Raw genomic sequence first — 19,680 nt, 5'->3', positions numbered from 1 at the left:
CGTTCGATCTCTCTACCTCTTCCCGCCGCCGCCGAGCCCGTCTAACGGGTTCGGTATCGAGTTCTTCACCTTATCCGCGAGCCCTCGAAACACGCCGATGCCCTTGTTCACCGGCGACTTCGCCGCCGCGGCGTTGTACAGCGCGGACTCGAGATCCTCCGCCCCCGGCCGCCGTCGCATCGCGCCGACCTGTTGGTATTCCTTCCCGTCGTCTTTGACCAGAATGCGCCACGGCGACCCCTCCGGGGCGCCGCCCCTGACGCACTTAAACACCGCGCCCTCCGTCGTGTCGCCCGCGATGCCCTGAATCGCGAGCGGGAGGTACGAGTACACGACGCTGAACGAGTTCGCGAAGGTTTCGTCCGGGGTCGCCGTCGACGCTGCCGGCGTCCCGCGGAAGGAGACGCCGCCGTCGCCGGCGTGCTCCCACTCCACGTTCACGCCCACGATCGGCCTGCCGCCGCTGAGCTCCGCGACTCGACGCGCCTTGCCGATCTCGTCGTCGGGGACACCCACGAGCGCGACCGCGCCGGTCCCGACCGCGAGGTCGCAGCCGTCCCCGCGGAGGGCGTCGTCCAACGAGACGTGCTCCGCGATGCCGTCGTTCTCCGCCTTCGTCTTCCCCGCCGCGAGCGTCGCGCACTCCGGGTCGCCGTACACCGCGGTGGAGACGGTCCCGCCGCCGCACGCGCCTCTGACCATCGCGCAGACCGCGCTCGGGGCGTCGGACGCGAGCGGGAGCTCGACGGCGACGCGGAGCTGCGCGAGGGATTTGCCGCTGGATTTACGTTTTTTTCCGCTCTTCTTCGCGCGCTTGGAGACGACCGCGTCGATCGCGACGCGCGCTTGCTCGAACGATTCGTCTCTCGAGACGGGGGGGAGGAGCTCCATCTCCCCGCCCGCGCCCGCGGCGGCGCCGCCGGCGACGACGACGAGAGAACGACGAGACGACGACGACGACGCGGCGACGGGGATCATCGTCTCGCGACGACGACGACGCTGGATGTTTTTCCGAGACGGAACGATCGACCCGAACGTCGTCGACGACGGCGCGCGCGTGCGCGCCGCCGCGGCGGCGGCGGCGGCGCGACGAGCGGGCGCGATCGGCGCGAAGGACGCGCGCGACATCGCCATCGTCCGCGTCGGCGCGCGCGCGAAGTGGCGGACGCCGCGCGCGCGCAACCCTACTAATCAAATCTCTATCCACTATGATGATATCGAGTCCTGTCTAACAACACTGCGTGGTGGTACACGAATCATAACCAGATCTCCTCCCGTTCCGCGCCCCAACCGAACGCGAGCGTGGAGACGCCGTCGACGCACGGCTCGGGCACGTACATCCTCAGCGTGTCCAACCCTCCCGCCCAGACGCGGATCGACGGCGTCCCGCGCCCGCCCCTCGCCGCGGAAGCCTCGACGGCGACCGCCGTGAACGTCTCCGCCTCCGCGCGCGCGTCGAAGTCCTCCCCGGAGACTCTCTCGTGCCGCCACAGCTCCGCGCCGCTCCGGACGTCCCACAGCGCGACCGCCTCGGAGCCATAGATCCACGGACGTTGTGGATCGCGCACGTCGCGGCCGACGTCCATCGCGACGAACGTCTCGCCCGGGTCCATGCCGATCCGACGCCGCGGGTTAAAACTCGCGGACGCCGCGGCGTGATACGCAATCACCGGACCGCGAGATAACGCGCGGACGTCCCATCGCGACAGCCCGCCGTCCGCGCTCGCGGCGACGAAGTGCCCGGGGTGTGTCGAGAGCGGCGCGATGTCCGTCACCATCGACGACATTTTGCGCGAGCCGGCGTGGACGCGATGCTCGCGCGTGTCGATGAATTGAAACGCGCCGTTTCGCAGACCCAACGCGATGGTCTCCGCCGCGCCAGACGCGGAGTCCGTCCCCGAGGTGTCGCTCCAAAAGTCCACGTCCGACGCGATCGCGGTTGCGTTCGTGGAGCCGATGTCGTAGTCGTTTCGCCCGGTGCTATCTGAGTTCCACGTCGTCACGCTCGCTCGATCGCTCGTGCGCTCGTGCGCGGCGGCGACTCTCCCCGTTCGCATCGACGCGGACGCGTCGAATATCCCCACGCGTCTCCTCGTGGTATAACACGAAATCGCTCGCCTGACCTCGTCCCTCTGGGTGATATCGTACCACAACATCGTGACATGGCCTGTTTGATCGCGTCTCTGCCCGGCGGCCAGCACGTGTCGCATGTTTATACAGTCGAAGCCGAAGACGTCGACGGAGTTTGCGTCCGCGTCGTGCGGCCATTTTCTCGACAGCACGCGCACTCTGGCGTCGCACGGCTGCTGCCCAAAGAGCCGCAGAGATGGCCAATCGTCGGGGTCTAACGGTCGCAGCGTCGTCGCAGCGCACGCGCCCGGTCCCGACGTCGCGCGGACGTCGAAAACGGACATGCCATCGTGTCCCGCGACGAGAAGTTGCGTCGCGGAGGCGACGGGAAACCGCGAACTATTCCAGTCGTCCGTCGCGCCGTGTTCGCGGTCGGGTTCGGATTCGGAATCGGGAGACCGCGCCGCCTTCTCCGGCGCGTACAGAGGCAACACGGCGTTGTGACATCGCGCGTGATGCGAACGCGCGCCGATCGACCCGACGTGCGTCAGGCTTCTCGCGTGCGCGCGGAGCGCACGCGCGACGACGTCGCGACCGCCGCCGCCGCTGCCGACGCCGCCGACGCGACCGCCGAGCTCTCGTCGTCGCGTCGCGTCGCGCGCGCTCGGCGGCGGGGACCGCGGACGCGGCGCGCCGCTCGGCGGCGGGGACGCCGCCCCGCCGCGGTTGTTCGTTCGCGGCGTCCGGACGTCTTCGTCGTCGTCGTCGTCGTCGTCGTCGTGCGCGCGGCGGTCGCGTTTTTTCGTCAGCCTCCGATGCTTTCCCCGACCCCGCGCCGCGGCGCCGTCGCCGCCGCGACCGCCGCCGTGCCGTCCTCCGCGGCCGCGGCCTCTGCCGCCCCGACCGCGGAGGTGCGCGTTCTCGGGCGCGTGCGACCCGAGGTCGGGCCTGCGATGGAGCGCGACGTCAGAGATCCTCGAGGGAAGAGAGCTCGGACGGCGAGAGGAATATCGTATCGGGGAGGGCGACAGGACGCGCGGACGGGAGCGGGGGTGACGAAGGCGCACCGCTGAAGCCCGCGCGCGACGTGCTCGGGCTGCAGCGCGAAGTACCGCTGCCTCTCCTCGTCCCAGTAGAACCCGGGAAGGTCGCGCATCGCCCCCCGCGCGGCCGGGCGCCCCCGACGACTGAGACAGCCCCGGATCTCGGTCGTGACGTTGTTATTCATTCGTTCGTTCGTTCGCTCGTTTCGTCGGACGCGTCGCCGCGCGCGCCACAGCCGTCCGCGCGGCGCGATGGCCGCGGACGCGACCCCCCCCGCGCGCGCGATCCTCGACGCCGCGGCGCGCGACGACGCGAAATCCCTCCTCGCGCTCCTCCCCGAGCGCGACGCGCCCGTCGCGCGAAGGACGACGGAGACGACGCGAGATCCGTGGACGCGCGCGGGACCGATCCACCTCGCGTGCGAGCGCGGCGCGATGGACGCGCTCGCGGCGCTCCTGCGCGTCGGGTTCGACCCCGCGGACGTCGACGACGAGGACGCGACGCCGCTTCACTACGCCGCGGCGCGAGGCGAAGTCGCCGCGATCGACGCGCTGCTCGCCCTCGGCGGCGGCGTCGACGTCGACGCGACGGACGTCCGCGGGCTGACGCCGCTGCACTTCGCGTCGGGAGCGGGAAAGCCGCTCGCGGTCGTCGCGCTGTTACGCGGCGGCGCGCGCGTCGACGCGAAATCGCGCGACCACCGCGCGCCGTTGCACTACGCCGCCGCGGTCGGGTGCGTCAAGTCCGCGGAGGCGCTCCTGCGCGCGGGCGCGGGCGCGGACGCGGACGGCGGCGCGAGGACGAAGACGAAGACGCCCGTCGTCGTCGCCGCGGAGAGGCGATGGGAGTTCGTCGTGGAGGCGCTCGCGCGCGCGGGCGCGGCGTTGGACGACGACGTGAAGGCGATCGCGCGGAAGGAGCGGTGGGCGATCGCGGAGGGGTGGGGGCCGCCGCCGCCGGCGACGAAGACGGCGGTCGAGGCGACGGCGGCGATGGCGGCGACGGCGACCGCGACCGCGACCGCGACCGCGACGCCGCGGTCGACGCGCGTCACCGCGTCGGTCGCGAAGACTTTCACGACGACGACGACGACGACGCGTCCCGCGTCCGGTCGTCGTCCAGTCAGCGGACGAAAGACCGTCGCCGCCGGGTCGACCGTCGCGGCGCGGCGGCGGGCGCCGGCGCCGCCGCCGGAGCCTCCGGTTCCCGAGGTGAAGCCGCCGCCGGCGCCGAACGCGACGTTCCTCGCGCGGTACGGGCTCGCGGACGTCCCGGGGTTGTTCCAGGCGTGATGACGCGAGGCGCGGGCGGGCGGACGACGAGGGTGCGTAGCGTTAGGTATCATTACAGCGAGCCGCGCGCGTCCGCCTTTGGCGGGCGCGGGCGAGTAAAAAAAGAATGCGTCGTCGCGTCGCGACGACGCCTCTCGTCGTCGTCGTCGTCGTCGTCGTCCGTTCGTCCATCACGCCTTGGCCTCCGCGCGTTTCTTCTTCAAATCGTCCACCGCGGCTTTGATCGCGTCCTCCGCGAGCATGCTGCAGTGTAGCTTCACCGGGGGCAGGTTCAGGTGCTTCGCGATCTCGTTGTTTTTTATCGTCACCGCCTGATCGATGTGCTGCCCCTTCACCCACTCCGTGACGACGCTGCTGCTCGCGATCGCGCTGCCGCACCCGAACGTCTTGAAGCACGAGTCCACGATGTTCCCGTCGTCGTCGACTTTGATCTGGAGCTTCATGACGTCCCCGCACGCGGGCGCGCCGACGAGCCCCGTCCCGACGTTCAGATCTTTCTTATCGAACGACCCGACGTTGCGAGGTTTCTCGAAGTGGTCGACGACGTTCTTGTGGTACGCGCGCGCGGTCGCCGCGGTCGCCGCGGGGGCGACGTGAGCGCGCGACGTCGACGCCGCGGCGCTCAGGAGCGCGCGTCGCGCGATGCTCATCGCGGCCGAGATCTATCCTACGCGCGAGAAGCGCCCTTTTCTTTCCGCCCTCTTTCCTTTAGGGTTGCCGACCGACGCGTTCGCGGCGCGCGCGGGCGTCGGGTTCGCTGTCGCGACGACTGGGCGGCGACGGCGCGCGGAGGACGACGGGCGAGACGAGCGTCGAGAGCGTTTCCGTGGCGTGAGACGTGAGCTCGCGCGCGTGGAAGTGCGACGCGGAGGAGGAACGCCCACCACGTCATCGTCGTTGCTTCGCTTCTCGCTGATCTCGACCACGCAGTTGCGCTAATTCGAATGAGACTAAAAACCAATATGATAGCGTATGAGTACAGTACGCGTAATTTCGTTTGGAATCTTAGTCTGAGTACGCGAGCGCAGTAGTTGTACTGACCGGTCGACCGGCCCGCTTCTGCCGACGTGGACGCCACGGCGATTCCCCTCATCGGAAGAGACCACACGCCCACGCACGCCCGACGCACACGCATCGCACGCCTCCTTCGTCTCTTCGCAGACGTCGCGCCGCCTTCTCACATCCTCCCGTCTCATCCTCGACGCTCACGCGCGCCATGTTCTCCGTCGCCGCATCCTCCGCATCGATCGTTCCGCATCGGGTGTCAGTTCGCGGGCCCGCCCCGCGCGCGACCCGAGGCGCGTTCCACGTCGTCGCGGTGCGTCCCCGATCGTTCGCTCCCGCGATTTCTTTCGTTCGCGGCGTTCACGCATCGACGCGATCGGCGCGAGCGACGCCGCGCCGCGCGTCGCGTCGCCCGCGCGTCGAATCCGGCGCGATCTCGGCGTGCGCTTTTCGCGGAAAGAAAACTAACTTTTTCTCTCTTCCCCGACACGACTTTCCCGGAACGCCCAGGGCACCGGCAAGGGGTTCCAACATCAGACGCACCACAAGGACACGAGGCAGGAGATCAACTACGAGAAGATGATCCCGGGATACGCGGAGATGTCCAGGCCGCAGAAGTTCCGCGCGCGTCGCAGCGTCAAGCAGGTCCGTCGCGTCGACGACGTTCGCGCGACGATTGGACGCGATATTTCCTCCCATCGCCTCGTCAGCACTTTTTATCTATCCCCCCCCAGTTCCCTTCGACTTACTCGCTCCCTCCGTCCGTCGTCCACTCGCGCAGATGATCAACAAGATGGAGAACGACCAAGCGCAGAAATCCGCGGTGAGGAACACGTCGGATTTCGCGAAGAAAGTCTACGCCGCGTTCAACGATTGCGTCGCGCGGTGCGAAGGCCCCGACTGCGTCAACGAGTGCAAGGTCGAGTGGGGGATGGATCAATAAAAATCGATCGATCGATCGATCGAACGCGTCCGGGGGTCGAGCGGCGGTCTGCGCGCGACGACACGCCGCCCTCCCTCCCGCGATCGCGCTTCTCGGCCGTCGTGAACGCGGACACGAGAGACGCGAGGGACGCGCTGCTTCATGTGCACGTCTGTGCTTCGGACGACGCGTGTAAGTTACTAATAATCATCTGAGAACGAAGAGAAAAACGAACACTTCTCATCACCCGCGCCCGCGTCAACACCGAGTGAAACTATCGTCCTCGCTATCCACGGCACCCTCCACGGCACCCCCCACGGCACCCCCTTCGTCGTATCCGTCTCCCTCCGCGAAGTACGCGTCCTCCGCGTCCTGCGTCGCCTCGCGCGCGTGCCAATCGTCCAACGACCGATCGGCGTCGATCGCCGCGTAGTCCGCGCCGGGGTCCATTCCGTCTGACGAGGGTCGACGGTCCGCGCGAGGCGACGTCGGGGTGGATTTGAAAGGCGTCAGAAGCGGAGTTGAAAGGCGTCACGGTGCGTCGGGATTGGGATTGAAACCGAGGGGTGATGGGCGGAGAGACACGCCGGGAGATAAAGTCCTCAAGAAACGGCGTGCACCGCGCGAACGGGGTCGTATGGGGACCAGTGTGAAGTGTGAAAAACGCGCCCAAGTACCGCTCGCGCATCGTCCGCGCGAACGCCGCGAGCTTCGCGTCGCGCTCCGGGTCGGCGACGACGGACGCGATCGCCGAGCGGTTGATCTCTCGAGTCGTCCCGGTTCCACAAGACGACGGTTCGCATCCCCCGAGACGACGGTTCGCGTCCGCGTCGTCGTCGTCGTCGTTTCCTCGCGCCCACCCCTCGACGGCGGCGCGTCGGAGCTGATCCGCCGTGGCGCGGCCGCTCGCGCCGCGGCGGCCCCCGGGACCGACCGCCTCCACGACGACCCCGGGGCGCGAGGCGGCGTCGGTCGCCGCCGCCGGCGGCGGTTCGTCTTCCAGAGGCGGTTCGTCTTCCGCGTCAATATCCTCGACGCGCTCGCGCTCGCGCAACGCCGCGCGCTGCCGCGAGAGCAGCGCCGCCGCGGCTCTCTCGTCCTCGCGCTCGAGCATCGCGAGCGAGACGGCGTGCGACGCCCCCGCGCCGTCCGTCGCCGTCGCCGTCGCCGTCGCCGTCGAATTCAAATTCAAATTCGAGTTCGAGTTTGAGTCCGCGCGCGCGGGCGCGCCGACGAACGTCTCGAACAGCAGCGGCTCGCGGCGACGCAGCGCGTCCTCGTGGAAGTACCCCGCGGGCTCGAGCGAGGATCGCATGTGCGCCAGACGTCTGTTGCGCGCCGTCGCCGTCGTCGTTCCCGTTCCCGTTCCCGTTCCTCCCGTCGTCGTCGTCGCGCCCTCCTTGAGTCTGTTCAGATGGAAATCGCACTCGTACGAGCTCCCCTCGAGGTGCCCGAACGCGGCGAGCAGGCGCGACCGCGGGACGAGGTGGCCGTGCCGCTCGAGGAGTATCGACGGCTCGCGCGCGTAGAGATCTTCGACGTACCGGCGTCTGCACGCGACGGAGTCTTCCCATCCGTCGCCGCGGAGGACGGACGCGGGGACGCGGAGGTCGGACGCGCTCGCGAGCGCGGTCAGGACCGACGCCGTCGTCGTCGGTGACGCGTCGTCGTCCTCGAGCAGCGCGCCCCACGCCGCCATCGCTCTCCGCGCGCGCGTCGGTCTGGGACGTCACGACGACTGCGAGTCCTGCCTGGCCGCGTGGCGGGCGAAAAATCTGGCACTCGAGAAGGGGGAACAGCGTTTTCCAAGAAAAAATGAGCGTCACTCGCGTCCGCGCGCCCTCCACGCGCTCGCACCCTCTCGAGGGCCGCGTCCCCGCGTCGGTCAGGTTTACGTCGCACGCCCCGCGCGCGCCGATTCGAACCCGCTCGCGCGGCGTCGCTCCGAGGCCCGTCGAGGCGAGCGGTCGTCCGGGAGGGATCTGGTAAAAAATCAAATTCTCCATCGAAGCGTCGGTGCCTACAGCATCAGCGGAGAGCGACTCAGCATGGGCGTCCCCGCGAACAAGCTCCCGTCGCACGCCGACGCCGTCGAGGTCGCGACCGCGTGCGTGGAGACCGCGAACGCGCTGCTCCAGGCGCTGAAGGACGTCCGGAAGGGCGGCCCCGCGGGCGTCGCCGCGACGAGCGCGTCGCGCGAGGCGTCGCGAGCGCTCGCGCGCCTCGCGAAGACGACGCGATGCATCCTCGACGACGCCGAGGCGGCGTGGAAGGCGCAGGCGGAGGAAGCGGGCGCGCGCGGGTCGAGAGCGATCGCCGCGTCGTCGCCCCCGCAGAAGCAGAAGCAGAAGCAGAGGAAAGCGCCGCTGCCCGCGGCGGCGCGCCCCGCGACCGCGCCGGCGACGGCGAGACGCGGATTAGGCCCGCCGGAGCGCGTCCCGACGCCGCCGTCGCGACGTTCGCCGTCGCCGTCCGTCTTCGGATCCCTGCGGTCGCCGCCCGTCGAGGCCCCGCTCGGATCGCTCGCGTCGCCGCTGCCGCCGGGCTTCCGCGTCCCGTCCGGGGACGGGGACGGGGACGGGGACGGGTACGGGGAAGAAGAAGACCTCCGCCCGCGGGGGCTGCGGCCGCCGACGCCGACGGCGGCGGCGGCGAACGCGGTCGCCGTCGCTGTCGCGGCGTCGCCGACCGCGGGGCTCGTCGTCGTCCGACCGGCCTCAGCTTCAGCCGCCGCGAAGACGAAGAGAGCGCCCACCGCGACGTGGGAGAAGCATCTGTCGAGGCAGCAGCGCGCGGCGGACGAACGCCGAGCGCGCGAGCGAGAGGCGAAGGAAGAAGCCGTCGCGGCGCGTCGCCGCGCCGTCGCCGCGCGGTCGCGACGCCCGGAGAAGTCGCCGCACTTCTGGCAGCCGACCGCGGAGTCGCTCGTCACGGAGACGGTGCGCGTGCGCCGCGCGGGGACGAAGACGGGCGCGGTCGCGATCATCCATCGACGCGCGATGAACGCGTCGAGGGACGTCGCGAAGAAAGAATACGCCGCGCTCTTGCGCGCGGCGCGAGATAAGGCGCGTTCGCGTTCACACTGGTTCCCATACGACCGCGTCGGCGTGATGAACGCCGTTCCTTAAGGACTTTACTTCCCGGCGTCTCTCTCCGCCCATCACCCCTCGCGTTCAATCCCCGCCCGCGTTGCCTCACGACTCCGCTTCTGACGCCTTTCAACTTCACCCCGACGTTCGTCGCTTCGCGCGGACCCTCGACCCTCAGCTCGGGATGGGCGTGAAGATCGCGGCGCTGATCGACCCGTCCACCGGCGACGCGTTCGACTACGTCGCGGCGTCGCTGAGGTGTTCGAGCAAGGTTGACCTGGACATGAGCGCGGATGACATGACGCCGACGCCGACGACGCGCGCGTTTCCCGCGGGCGTCACCTTCGTCGCGTTGACGTCGAACGAAGTCGCGCGGCGGCGGGAGACGCGCGCCGACGCGCTCGCGCTCGCGCTCGCGCCCCCGCCGGGGTACGGCACGCTCGAAGCCGACGAGGCCGCGCTCGTGAACCGTCTCTCGGAGCCGACGCAGAGCGCGGCGTTGATCCACGTGTCCAGAGTCGGACGACGTTGGGGCGCGTCGGACGCGTCCGACGCCGACGCCGGCGCCGGGCCGTCCGACGGGCTGTCCGACACGCGCGCCGAGGACGTCGTCTCCGTCGTCATCCCGCGGTCTGTGGAGCTCTTCGGCGACGTCCTCGCGAGGGTGACGGAGACGTTGAAAGCGCACGAGCTCGCGCAGACGCGATGCGTCGCGTTGTATCGCAGCGAACGCGTGGTTCGCGCGGGCGACGAGGAAGACGAGGAAGACGCGCCGAACGAGATCACGCGCGTGGAGGAGTTGAAGGCGCGTTCTATCTCACACTGGTCCCCATACGACCCCGTTCGCGTGGTGGACGCCGATCCTTAAGGACTTTGCCCGGCGCATCTCTCCGCCCACCCCTCGCTTTCAATCCCGACACACCTCGACGCCTTTCAACTCCATCTGACGCCTTTCAACTCCACCCCGACGTCGCTTTGTATGGAACGACCCTGAAGACGGGCGACTTGGTCTTCGCGCGGTGCGTCGGGGACCTCGCGCCCGGGATGGCGCGCAACATCTCCGCGGCGCGACGCCAGGCGCGCGCGATGCACGCCCTGACCGAACCGATAACGCACAAGACGGATGCGTTGGTAGAAGTGGACGTCGCGCCGTTGGACGACCCGACCGGGGAGTCGTTCGCGATGCGTCTGCCCGAGCTCTCGAAGCTGCGGCACCTCACGTTCGAGGACGTGTGCCGCCGCGTGCGCATCGCGGCGGCGCTCCCGAGCGAGACGCGCGTCCGCGCGCTGTTCAAGTTTAACGGCGAGAAGCTCGCGTCGCCGAGCGATATTCGTCCGGGGATGCGGCTGCTGTACAGCGAGCGGCGAGCGGCGCGGAGTCAAAGCGCGTCGCGGCCGCAGAGCGCGGCGTCGAGCCGGCGGCAATCGCGTTCGCCGTCGCGGTCGCGAGGGGGCGGCGTGAAAGTCGCGCCGCCGATTCGGTTAGCGTTAGCGGAGGCGCTCGCCGCCGCGGAGGCGGTCATGGACGAGCAGAACAACACGGAGGACGGCGCGCCGCCGGCGGCGGCGGCGGAGGAGGAGGAGGAGGCGAACGACGACGACGCGGACGCGGACGGCGTCGTCGTCGAGGACGACGACGACGATTTGGAGGAGATCGAAATCGAGCCGGAGAAGCTGCCCACGCCGGCGAAGCCGCCGTCGGGGCGGCCGCAGACGGCGCCGCGCGGCGGACGGAAGACCGCCGCCGCCGCGACGTCGCCGAAAAAGAACGCGGTCGCGGTCGGGACGCCGCCGCCGCCGGAGGAGGACGTTCCGCTGGACTGGGACCGCGCGCTGCCGCGATTTATGCCGTCGCCGACGCCGTCGTCGCCGACGCCGCCGTCGCCGACGCGGGAGAACGTTCTCGTCAGCCCCGGGCGGCTCCGGCCGCTGCGGACGTCGGCGTCCGCGAAGAAGGCGGCGGCGCCGCCGCCGGAACCGGGGTCGCTGCGGAGGAGCGCGACGTCCCCGGGCGGCGGCGGCGGCGGCAGCGGCGGCGGCGCGAAGCTCGAACCTATTCGCGGCATCATGCCTGGGTTTTCGAGCACGAAATCGCCGAGCCCGTCGCCGGTGCTCTCCCCGGGTAACGCGCGCGGGATCGAACGCGGCGGGTCGATGAAGATTGAGTTCGCGGGCGGTTCGGACGAGGAGATCTCTGAGGAGATCGATTACGACCTCGGCGGGGACTCGAGCATGTCCGGGTCGCTGCCGTTGCCGTGAGCGAGGGCGGACGAGTAGACTTCGTATCGTGCGCTGTATAAACAAAGCTTGCTACTCTTCGCGCGCGCGAGATCGTCGTCGCGTCGTCTCGCATCCCGCGCGCGTCCTATTCTTCATTCTTCTCTTTCGTCGCGAACGCGTTCGAACGCTTCTTCTTCTTCCGTCTCTCCCTCTCGTTCTCGTCGTCGTCGTCGTGATCGCGGTCGCGGTCTACTAAAGTCGAGTCTTCTCCCCGCCTCCTCCTCGCTCCGCTCACTCCTCGGGCTCGCCGTACGGCTCCAAGTCGAACGTCAAAACCCTCGAGCACGCGTCGTGCACGTCCCTCGTCACGCCCACGAGCGAGTCCGCCTTGTCGAAGAAGTAATCCTTCAGGGAGATGACGATGGACTGACACGGCGCGCCGTCGGCGCCTCCGCCGAGCCCGTGCGACCGGTTGCGAATGAACCGCGCCATCTTCTCAACGTTCGTCTTGTCCAGGCTCGCGTCGATCTCGTCCAGGACGAAAAACGGGCTGCTCTTGTACGAGTGGATCGCGAAAAGTAACGCCAGAGCGGCCATCGTTTTCTCGCCGCCGGACAGCGCCTCCATCTCGCGGAACCGTTTCGTCGGCGGCATCGCCGTGAATTTCAACCCTGCGTTGTACGGCTCCTCGAGGCTCTCCAGCGCGAGGTACGCGGTCCCACCCAACGGATGCGACGGCGACATCGTGAGCTCCTTGTACACCTTATCGATCGCGTCCGAGATGTGTTTGTACGCCGCCATGAACGTGGACGCGCGCTCGGATTTGACGCGCTCGAAAGCGTCGTGCGCGGCTTTCGTCTTTTTCCGGCACTCCTCGAGCTCCTCAGTCTGCGCGCGCTCCTTCTCTTTGATGCCCTCGTACTGATCGATCGCCTTCATGTTCGGCTCTAAACGCTCGAGCTGCGTCAGTTTCTTCTCCACGTTCGCCCTGAGCTCATCGTCGATGCGCTCGCGGTCAGACGGCCGCGGCGCTTGCTTCAGACGCGGCGCGAGACCGTCGTAATCCAGCTTGGTCTTAAACGCGGCTTCGCGGAACCCCGCGGCGCTTTTCCTTCGCTCCTCCTCGTCCGCCTCCATCGCGTCCGCGTCGACTTCTCCGTCGTCGTCGTCGTCGTCGTCGTCCATCCCGCTCGTGAGCTTCTTCACCGGCGCGGGAAGCGCGAGAACGTCGTCGTCGTCGTCTCCGCCCTCGTCGTCCTCCGCGCGCGGGAGCTTGATCCGCTCCATCCGCGCGGCGGCGATGATGTCCGCCCTCGACTCTCTCAACGCGTCGACGACGCTCCTCTTGTTCCCGACGAGCCGCTGCAACTTCGCGCCCTCCTGCGACAACACCCCGAGCCTCTGGCGGACGTCCTTCACCTCCTGCTCGACCGCCTCCGCGTCAGCCTTCGCCTCCGCGGCCTCTCGCTCCCACGCCTCGAGCGTCTCGCGGCGCTCCTCCGCCTCCGCCTTGGCCTTCTCCGCCTCGGCGAGTAAACGTTCGAGATCTTTTTCAAACCGCTCGATGTCCGCCGCGGCTCTCGCCCTCGGCCCCTCCGTGTCCCTCGACCGCTCGTAGTTGAGCTGCTCCGTGAGCTTCGCGCGCTGAGTCGTGAACCTCGCGCGCTCCTCCGCGCCGAGCTGCAGCATCGCGAGGTTGTTCTCCTCGTACTCGCGGATGTTCGCGACGCCGACGGAGGCGCTGAACTCGGCGTAGACGGCGTCCTCAGCCGCGTGAATCTTCGCCTCCACCGCCTCGACCGCCGCCGCCGCCTTCTCGCACGCCTTCTCCGCGGCTTTAAGCTCCGGGGACGTCGCGTCGAGCTCGCGCTTGATGTTCGCGGCGTCCTTGGTGAGTTTCTCGATCTTCTCCGCGCACATCTTGCGGTCCACCGCGGCGTATTGAAGGTCCTTCTCGAGCCTCGCCAATCGCGCCGCCGACTCTTGCTCCTCCGCGATGAGCGCGGCGACGGGCTTGATCTTCGCGAGCGACTCCTCCGCAGCCTGGCGATCCGCGCGCAGCTGCTCGATCTCCTCCGCGTCGAACCTCGACGCTTTCGCCTCCAGCGACCCGGAGTTCCCGCCCGTCATCTCGCCGCTCTTCTTGATCATCGTGCCGTCGAGCGAAACGACTTTCAGGCGCCGGTCGCCCGCGCCGAACGAGTGCCTCTTCGCCTCCTCGTGCGTGTCGCACACGAGCGTGTCGCCGCCCATGGCGTAGATCATCGCGCGCTTCACGCTCTCGTCGAACGACACGACGTCGACGCACAGCTTCGAGGTGCCGCCGAGGTGACGCAGGCGCTCGTCGGGTTCGAACACCTTGAGCTGGTTGACGGGTAAAAACGTCATCGGCGCGATGCGTTGCTCTTTGAGATACCGCACGCACTCCTTCGCGGTCGCCGCGTCGTCGACGACGACCGCGTCCGCGTCTTTCCCGAGCACCGTGATCACCGCGAGGTTAAACTTCTTCTGCGACACCTTGATCAGGTCCGTGACGCGCCCGTGCACGCCCGGGAGCATCCGACGCAAGGACGTCACCGCCTCCGCCGCGCGCGTCTCGCGTTCCGACTCCTTCCGGTCCGCCTTCGCCTCGCGCAACTTCCCGCTGAGCTCCTCCACCTTCCCGGCGAGGTTCTCCTGCTTCGCGCGCGACTTGCGCTTCTCGTCCGTGATCGCCTTCTCGCGCTCGCGCCCGTCCTCGAGCTCCGCCGTCGTGCTCGCCTCGCCGTCTCGGAGCGCGGCGTCGCGCGCCCGTTCGCTCTCGAGCTGTTCGTCGAGCACCGCGAGCCGCGCGGCGAGCTCGTCAACCTTGCTCGCGTGCCGCGCGCGCGTCAGCTCCTCCGCGGCCGCTGCCGCCGCGAGACCGTCGCGCTCTTGCCGCAGCTTGAACGTCTTCGCGCCAGCCTCTTCCTTGCGTCGGTTGTACTCGTCCATCTGCTTCGCGCCGAGCTCGAGGTCGCCGCCGTCCTTGTTCTTCTTCTTTTGTCTCTCCGCGAAGTCCTTCTCGAACGCCTTCTCCGCGGCGTTGACGTTCTCGAGGTCGCGCGTGAGGCGCTCCACGTCCGCCTTGCTCTCCGCCGCGTCCTGCGCGTGCCGCTGCAGCTGCTTCGTCGCGAGCTCGAGCCTCTTCTTCGTCCGCGACGTCTCCTCTTTGACGCGCACCGCGTGCGGATTTTTCTTGTCGCCGTCGGCTTTGTGCTTGGCGATCTTATTAGGGTCGAGGGTCCACGCGAAGCGACGTCGGGGTGGAGTTAAAGGCGTCAGAAGCGGAGTTGAAAGGCGTCGAGGGCGGGGATTGAAACCGAGGGACCCTGGGCGGAGAGAAACGCCGGGAGATAAAGTCCTTAAGGATCGGCGTTCACCGCGCCGACGCGGTCGTACGGGGACCAGTGCGAGGAGAACGCGCCTTACGCTCCAGCATCAGCTGCTTCTTCGCGTGCGTCGCCTTGAGCGACCGCTTCTCCTCCACGTCCTTCGCGCACGCCTCGACCCTCGCCTCGTGCTCTTTCAGCGCGCCGGACGCCTCCGCGATGTCGTCCTCGTGCCGCTTCGCGTCGAAGTCGATGTGGAACAGCTTGAACAGCGCGCGCTCAGCCTTGGCGTCTTCGAGCTCCTTGGTCATCCGCAGATGCTTCTCCGCCTCCTCCTTTTGCTCCTTCATCTGCCGGCGCTGCGTCTGCAAACCCTTGCGCTTCGTGAACGCCACCTGCTGCGCGTCCTCCGCGTCCTTCTTCGCGACGCGCGCGAGCTCGTACTCCTTCTTGAGCTCCTCGCTGCCGCTCACCGTCTCCACGAGAGACGTGAGATCCTTCGGCGACTTTGACGCGACGCTCTCGATGTCGCCCTGGAACACGAGAAAGTTCCTCGCCTTGACGAGAATGCCAAAGTCTTTCAGTCGGTCGTTGTACGCCTCCGCGGTGACCACCTTGTTCGCGATGCGGTACTCGCCCGTTCCCGCGGGGGTGATGTGCCGCGAGAAGACAATCTCTTCGCCCTCCTCGGTCTCGTACACCAGACGCACGTACGCCGCGCGTTTCTTCTCTCTGTCGGCGACGTCGAACGCGTAGACGAGGTCTTTCAGCTGCGTCCCTCGCAGCTGCGCGGACTGCACGCCGAGGACGAACGAGATGGCGTCCATGAGGTTCGACTTGCCGCTTCCTGTGGACGCGCCGGCGGAGGAGGGAGGGAGGGAGGGTCAGAAAGAGGAGAAAGAGGCGGCGGGTCTTTAATCGAATCGAAATCGAAATCGAACGAACGACGGAGGATGAGATCTGGGCGGGCGGTCTTTTGAACGACGCCCGGCGTCGCGCGGCGCGGGTCGACGCGCGCGCGCGCGGACGCGCGGGGGGTCGGTCGGGTCGATCGACGCGCACCGTTGGGCCCGATGATGGACGTGAACTGCTTGAACGGGCCGATGACCTGATGGCCTTTGTACGACCTGCGAGCGAGCGAGGGAGGGACGCGCGCGCGCGGGGGGGAGATCTCGTCAGCGTCCGAAGCGGAGACGCGCGCGGAGGAGGAAAGCGGAGATGCGCGGCGGAGGACGGAGGACGCACTTGAAGTTGTCGCACTCGATGCGCTGGATCATGCCTCTCTTGACGACGATCGCGTTCTCCTTCCCGTCCGGCTCCGACCGCGGGTTGGACCCGCGGGTGGACCCGCGCGCCATCGCTTCGGAGCGCCGCGGCGAACTCTGGGCACCCGCGCGCGAGTCGAGACGACGCGACGCGCTCGCGCGTCCTCGTTCTCCTCTCCTCGCTCTCCTTCGCGAGCCGACCGCGCGGCCGCCCGTGCGCGCGCGCGACGTCTGTGCGTGCGCGTGCGATGCGTCCCCGGTGCGCGCGCGTTCCTCGCGCGGCGGGCTCGCGCGTCGCCGAGTGACGCGCGAATCTCGCGCTCGCGAACTTTCAAAATGACGGCCCGAAAATAGCGCGTGGCGCGTGTCTGTCCAGTCCTGAGTTTGAAACCACTCCCAGATCAATCCCGCCGGTCAAACTGACCCGTACTTCTCCCAACTGACCGACTACCGAAGCGCCAGATTCTTCGCTCGCGTGATCCACTCCGGCTGCGCGCTGCTGTGTGTGGCCCACGAGACGCCGACCGAGCGCGCCATTCCTATCGCCGCGGCGCCGAACGTTCGAGCCGCGCGTTCGCGATGGCGTCCAACAAGAGCGGCATGAACATTCGGCACATGGCCGGCAACCTCGACTCCAAGTGCGTCGCCGCGCGTCCTCGCCCGTCGTTCCCGCGTCGCGCGATCCTCGCGTCGCGCGCGCCGCGCCGATCGCTCGACCGATCGCTCGATCGATCGCGGCCGCACCGCGCGTCGTCGTTTTTCGATCCTGCGACCCTCCGAACGTCTTCCGCGCGCTGACCTGACCGTCTTCCGCGTCGTCCTCCGCCCATCCATCGCCGCAGGGAGACCGGCAAGGCGACGAAGGACTACGAGGACTACTTCGCGGAGGAGGACGACAGCAAGCGCACGGGGAACTACACCGACGTCGTGAACAAGTACTACGACCTCGCGACGTCCTTCTACGAGTACGGCTGGGGCGAGTCGTTCCACTTCGCGCATCGGTACAAGTGGGAGACGCTGCGAGAGTCGATCGTTCGCCACGAGCACTTCCTCGCGTCGAAGCTCAACGTCGGTCCCGGGAGCAAAGTCCTCGACGTCGGCTGCGGCGTCGGCGGCCCGCTCAGAGAGATCGCGGCGTTCACCGGCGCCGACGTCACCGGGCTCAACAACAACGCGTTTCAGATCAAACGCGGGACGGAGCTCAACGCGGCGACCGGACGCCACGATAACTGCGACTTCGTCAAGGCGGACTTCATGAACATCCCGAAGAAGGACGCGACGTACGACGCGGTGTACCAGATCGAGGCGACGTGCCACGCCCCGGACGCGGTCGGATGCTACTCGGAGATTTTCCGCGTGCTCAAGCCCGGCGGCGTCTTCGCGTCGTACGAGTGGTGCCTCACGGACGAGTACGACGAGAAGAACGAGGAGCACAGGAAGATCCGTCAGGAGATTCTCATCGGGAACGGCCTCCCCACGGCCAGGCACACGAGCGAGGTGTTGGACGCGCTTAAAAAGTCCGGGTTCGAGATCATCGAGGAGATCGACCTCGTGAAAACCGCCGACGTGTCGTGGTACGAGCCCATCGATCCGGATCGCTCTTGGAGGCCGTGGCGGGACTTCTGGAGCTTCAAGACGACGAGGTGGGGGCGCGGGATCACGCACTACCTCGTGTGGGCGCTCGAGACGCTGCGCATCGCGCCGAAGGGGACGATGAGCGTGTCGTCGTTTTTGAAGAAGGGCGCGGATGGGCTCGTCGCGGGCGGCAAAAAAGGCATCTACACCGTGATGTACTTCACCGTCGCGAGGAAGCCGCCGACGAAATCGGCCAAGCCGCTGCCGTCGCCGAAGAAGGCGCCCGCGGCGGCGGCCGCGCAGTGAGAGGAGGAGGAGGAGGATGCGGAGGAGGAGGGGGCGTTTGGTGACTCGTGTTGTGTTGACTGGCCTGCTTCCGTGCCTTGAATATAAGATGGTCGTCGCGCGCGCTCATCATTCTGTTCATCTATCTGCGTCTGCGTCTTCGCTTCTGTTCGTCTCGCGTTCCCGTCGATCTCAACATCGCCCCGACGCGTCCTCCTCGTCAGTGTCTCGCCGCGCCGCCGCGGCGGGCATGGCGGACGTCGCGCTCGGGGAACCGACGCACGTCCCCGCGACGCCGCCGCCGGTGTTCGAGCTCGCGGACGTGTGGACGACGCGGGTGGACAAGCGCGCGTGCTCGCTCTTGGTGCGCGCGCGCCGTCCGTCCGTCCGTCCATCCGTTCGTTCGCGCACCGCCGTCGTCTTCTTCCTCGCGCTCGACGCCGTCCGTCGTCCCTCCCGCGCGCTCTCTCCGACCCGACGACGCCCTCTCCTCCGCCATCTCTCCCTCGTCGCGTCCGTCGCAGCTCAAGGAGGCGTGCGCGGAGATCCCTCTCCCCGACGCCCTCGCGCACGTCAAGCGCGTGCGCAAGGCGGACGACGGCGACGACCGCCTCCGCCTCGTCGTGTGCATCGCGTCCTCCTCCTCCTCCTCCTCCTCCTTCGACGACGACCGAGACGTCCCGGACGCGGCGCGCGCGCTCGTGACGCGCCACGCGCTGCCCCCGCTCGAGCGCGATACCGTCCCCGCGCACGCCCCGCGCACGAGAGAGCAGTGGGAGGCGTGGAACGCGCGCTGGCCCATCTCGTGGAAGAAGCCGATGTCGCATCTCGCGGAGCCCGCGGAGTCGCCGTCCGCCGCCGACGCGGAGACCATGCGTCGGTGGACGCGCGAGGCGATCGACGACGCGCGCCGCGGGGGAGGCGGCGGGTGTGTCATCGCGAACGCGGTGGTGATCGTGGATCCGGCGAGCGGCCGCGTCGTCGCGCGGGGGCGCGACGCGACCGGGGGGTGGCGTATACGGCGGCGGGACGGCGAAGACGAAGACGAAGAAGACGCGCGACGGCATCCGCTTCGACACGCCGTTCTCGACGCGATCGACGCCGCGGCCAGCGCCGACCTCGCGCGCGACCCGCCCTCGTCCTCGCCTCTCCCGCCGCCGCCGCCGCCGCCGCCGGGCGACGACGACGATTTCGGCGGCGTCGGAGAGAAGCGGCGGAGGGCGCCGACGGCGTCGCTCGCGGAGATGACCGCCGAAATCGGTCGGGGGTATTTATGCACCGGATACGACGTCTACTGCGCGCGAGAGCCGTGCGTGATGTGCGCGATGGCGCTGACGCACTCGCGCGTTCGGAGGGTGATATACGCGATCCCGAGCGCGAGGCACGGCGCGCTCGGCGGCGGCGCGTACTCGTTGCAAAAGGAGCGGACGTTGAATCATCACTACGACGTGTACACCTTCGGCGTCGACGCGTGAAGGCGTCGCGAGACGCCTCACGATGCGTAGGATACAGTAAGCTTATTTAGATAGCAGGTCGTCGTGAACGTGATGGTGCGTAATATTA

The 19,680-nt window shown here is 68.4% G+C and overlaps 10 protein-coding genes across 10 annotated transcripts; 5 read left to right on the top strand and 5 right to left on the bottom strand.

Annotated features, from left to right (window-relative positions):
- Positions 1 to 12: 12 nt before the first annotated feature.
- On the bottom strand, positions 13 to 1,134 carry MICPUCDRAFT_38292 (uncharacterized protein; the record flags this gene model as incomplete). Its single annotated transcript, XM_003055256.1, has 1 exon — positions 13 to 1,134. One exon carries the CDS (start codon positions 1,132 to 1,134, stop codon positions 13 to 15), a length of 1,122 nt encoding a protein of 373 aa, XP_003055302.1.
- A 122-nt stretch (positions 1,135 to 1,256) lies between these two features.
- On the bottom strand, positions 1,257 to 3,226 carry MICPUCDRAFT_50911 (uncharacterized protein; the record flags this gene model as incomplete). Its single annotated transcript, XM_003055255.1, has 2 exons — positions 1,257 to 3,018; positions 3,138 to 3,226. 2 exons carry the CDS (start codon positions 3,224 to 3,226, stop codon positions 1,257 to 1,259), a joined length of 1,851 nt encoding a protein of 616 aa, XP_003055301.1.
- A 130-nt stretch (positions 3,227 to 3,356) lies between these two features.
- MICPUCDRAFT_70193 (uncharacterized protein) lies at positions 3,357 to 4,503 on the top strand. Its single transcript, XM_003055772.1, has one exon. The coding sequence runs from the start codon at positions 3,366 to 3,368 to the stop codon at positions 4,404 to 4,406; it is 1,041 nt and encodes a 346-aa protein (XP_003055818.1). The 5' UTR covers positions 3,357 to 3,365; the 3' UTR covers positions 4,407 to 4,503.
- A 73-nt stretch (positions 4,504 to 4,576) lies between these two features.
- On the bottom strand, positions 4,577 to 5,249 carry ISCU (iron-sulfur cofactor synthesis protein; the record flags this gene model as incomplete). Its single annotated transcript, XM_003055254.1, has 1 exon — positions 4,577 to 5,249. Exon 1 carries the CDS (start codon positions 5,054 to 5,056, stop codon positions 4,577 to 4,579), a length of 480 nt encoding a protein of 159 aa, XP_003055300.1. The 5' UTR covers positions 5,057 to 5,249.
- A 268-nt stretch (positions 5,250 to 5,517) lies between these two features.
- On the top strand, positions 5,518 to 6,563 carry MICPUCDRAFT_50908 (uncharacterized protein). The gene is made up of 4 exons (XM_003055771.1): positions 5,518 to 5,724; positions 5,922 to 6,056; positions 6,193 to 6,381; positions 6,444 to 6,563. The coding sequence occupies exons 1-3, from the start codon at positions 5,623 to 5,625 to the stop codon at positions 6,352 to 6,354; spliced, it is 399 nt and encodes a 132-aa protein (XP_003055817.1). The 5' UTR covers positions 5,518 to 5,622; the 3' UTR covers positions 6,355 to 6,381; positions 6,444 to 6,563.
- Positions 6,564 to 6,591: 28 nt separating this feature from the next.
- Positions 6,592 to 8,032, bottom strand: MICPUCDRAFT_50907 (uncharacterized protein; the record flags this gene model as incomplete). Its single annotated transcript, XM_003055253.1, has 2 exons — positions 6,592 to 6,788; positions 6,979 to 8,032. 2 exons carry the CDS (start codon positions 8,030 to 8,032, stop codon positions 6,592 to 6,594), a joined length of 1,251 nt encoding a protein of 416 aa, XP_003055299.1.
- Positions 8,033 to 8,381: 349 nt separating this feature from the next.
- On the top strand, positions 8,382 to 11,681 carry MICPUCDRAFT_61898 (uncharacterized protein; the record flags this gene model as incomplete). The annotated part of the gene is made up of 3 exons (XM_003055770.1): positions 8,382 to 9,398; positions 9,601 to 10,227; positions 10,419 to 11,681. The coding sequence occupies 3 exons, from the start codon at positions 8,382 to 8,384 to the stop codon at positions 11,679 to 11,681; spliced, it is 2,907 nt and encodes a 968-aa protein (XP_003055816.1).
- Positions 11,682 to 11,697: 16 nt separating this feature from the next.
- Positions 11,698 to 16,350, bottom strand: MICPUCDRAFT_50904 (condensin complex component; the record flags this gene model as incomplete). Its single annotated transcript, XM_003055252.1, has 4 exons — positions 11,698 to 14,992; positions 15,069 to 15,839; positions 16,055 to 16,119; positions 16,238 to 16,350. The coding sequence occupies 4 exons, from the start codon at positions 16,348 to 16,350 to the stop codon at positions 11,934 to 11,936; spliced, it is 4,008 nt and encodes a 1,335-aa protein (XP_003055298.1). The 3' UTR covers positions 11,698 to 11,933.
- Positions 16,351 to 16,836: 486 nt separating this feature from the next.
- Positions 16,837 to 18,138, top strand: MICPUCDRAFT_50903 (uncharacterized protein; the record flags this gene model as incomplete). Its single annotated transcript, XM_003055769.1, has 2 exons — positions 16,837 to 16,895; positions 17,100 to 18,138. 2 exons carry the CDS (start codon positions 16,837 to 16,839, stop codon positions 18,136 to 18,138), a joined length of 1,098 nt encoding a protein of 365 aa, XP_003055815.1.
- Positions 18,139 to 18,367: 229 nt separating this feature from the next.
- On the top strand, positions 18,368 to 19,592 carry MICPUCDRAFT_50902 (uncharacterized protein; the record flags this gene model as incomplete). The annotated part of the gene is made up of 2 exons (XM_003055768.1): positions 18,368 to 18,481; positions 18,642 to 19,592. 2 exons carry the CDS (start codon positions 18,368 to 18,370, stop codon positions 19,590 to 19,592), a joined length of 1,065 nt encoding a protein of 354 aa, XP_003055814.1.
- Positions 19,593 to 19,680: the final 88 nt, after the last annotated feature.

This window comes from Micromonas pusilla (genome assembly GCF_000151265.4).
Source record: "Micromonas pusilla CCMP1545 genomic scaffold MICPUCscaffold_1, whole genome shotgun sequence".
Taxonomy (NCBI): domain Eukaryota; kingdom Viridiplantae; phylum Chlorophyta; class Mamiellophyceae; order Mamiellales; family Mamiellaceae; genus Micromonas; species Micromonas pusilla.
The sequence above is the reverse complement of the archived record's forward strand: the minus strand, read 5'-3'. Positions and strand labels throughout refer to the sequence as shown.

Coding starts and splice junctions, on each gene's coding strand:
- MICPUCDRAFT_70193 (XM_003055772.1), top strand. CDS start 3,366: ATGGCCGCGGACGCGACCCCCCCCGCGCGCGCGATCCTCGACGCCGCG.
- MICPUCDRAFT_50908 (XM_003055771.1), top strand. CDS start 5,623: ATGTTCTCCGTCGCCGCATCCTCCGCATCGATCGTTCCGCATCGGGTG. Junction 5,725..5,921: donor GCGCGTTCCACGTCGTCGCG/GTGCGTCCCCGA, acceptor CGGAACGCCCAG/GGCACCGGCAAGGGGTTCCA. Junction 6,057..6,192: donor CGCGTCGCAGCGTCAAGCAG/GTCCGTCGCGTC, acceptor CCACTCGCGCAG/ATGATCAACAAGATGGAGAA.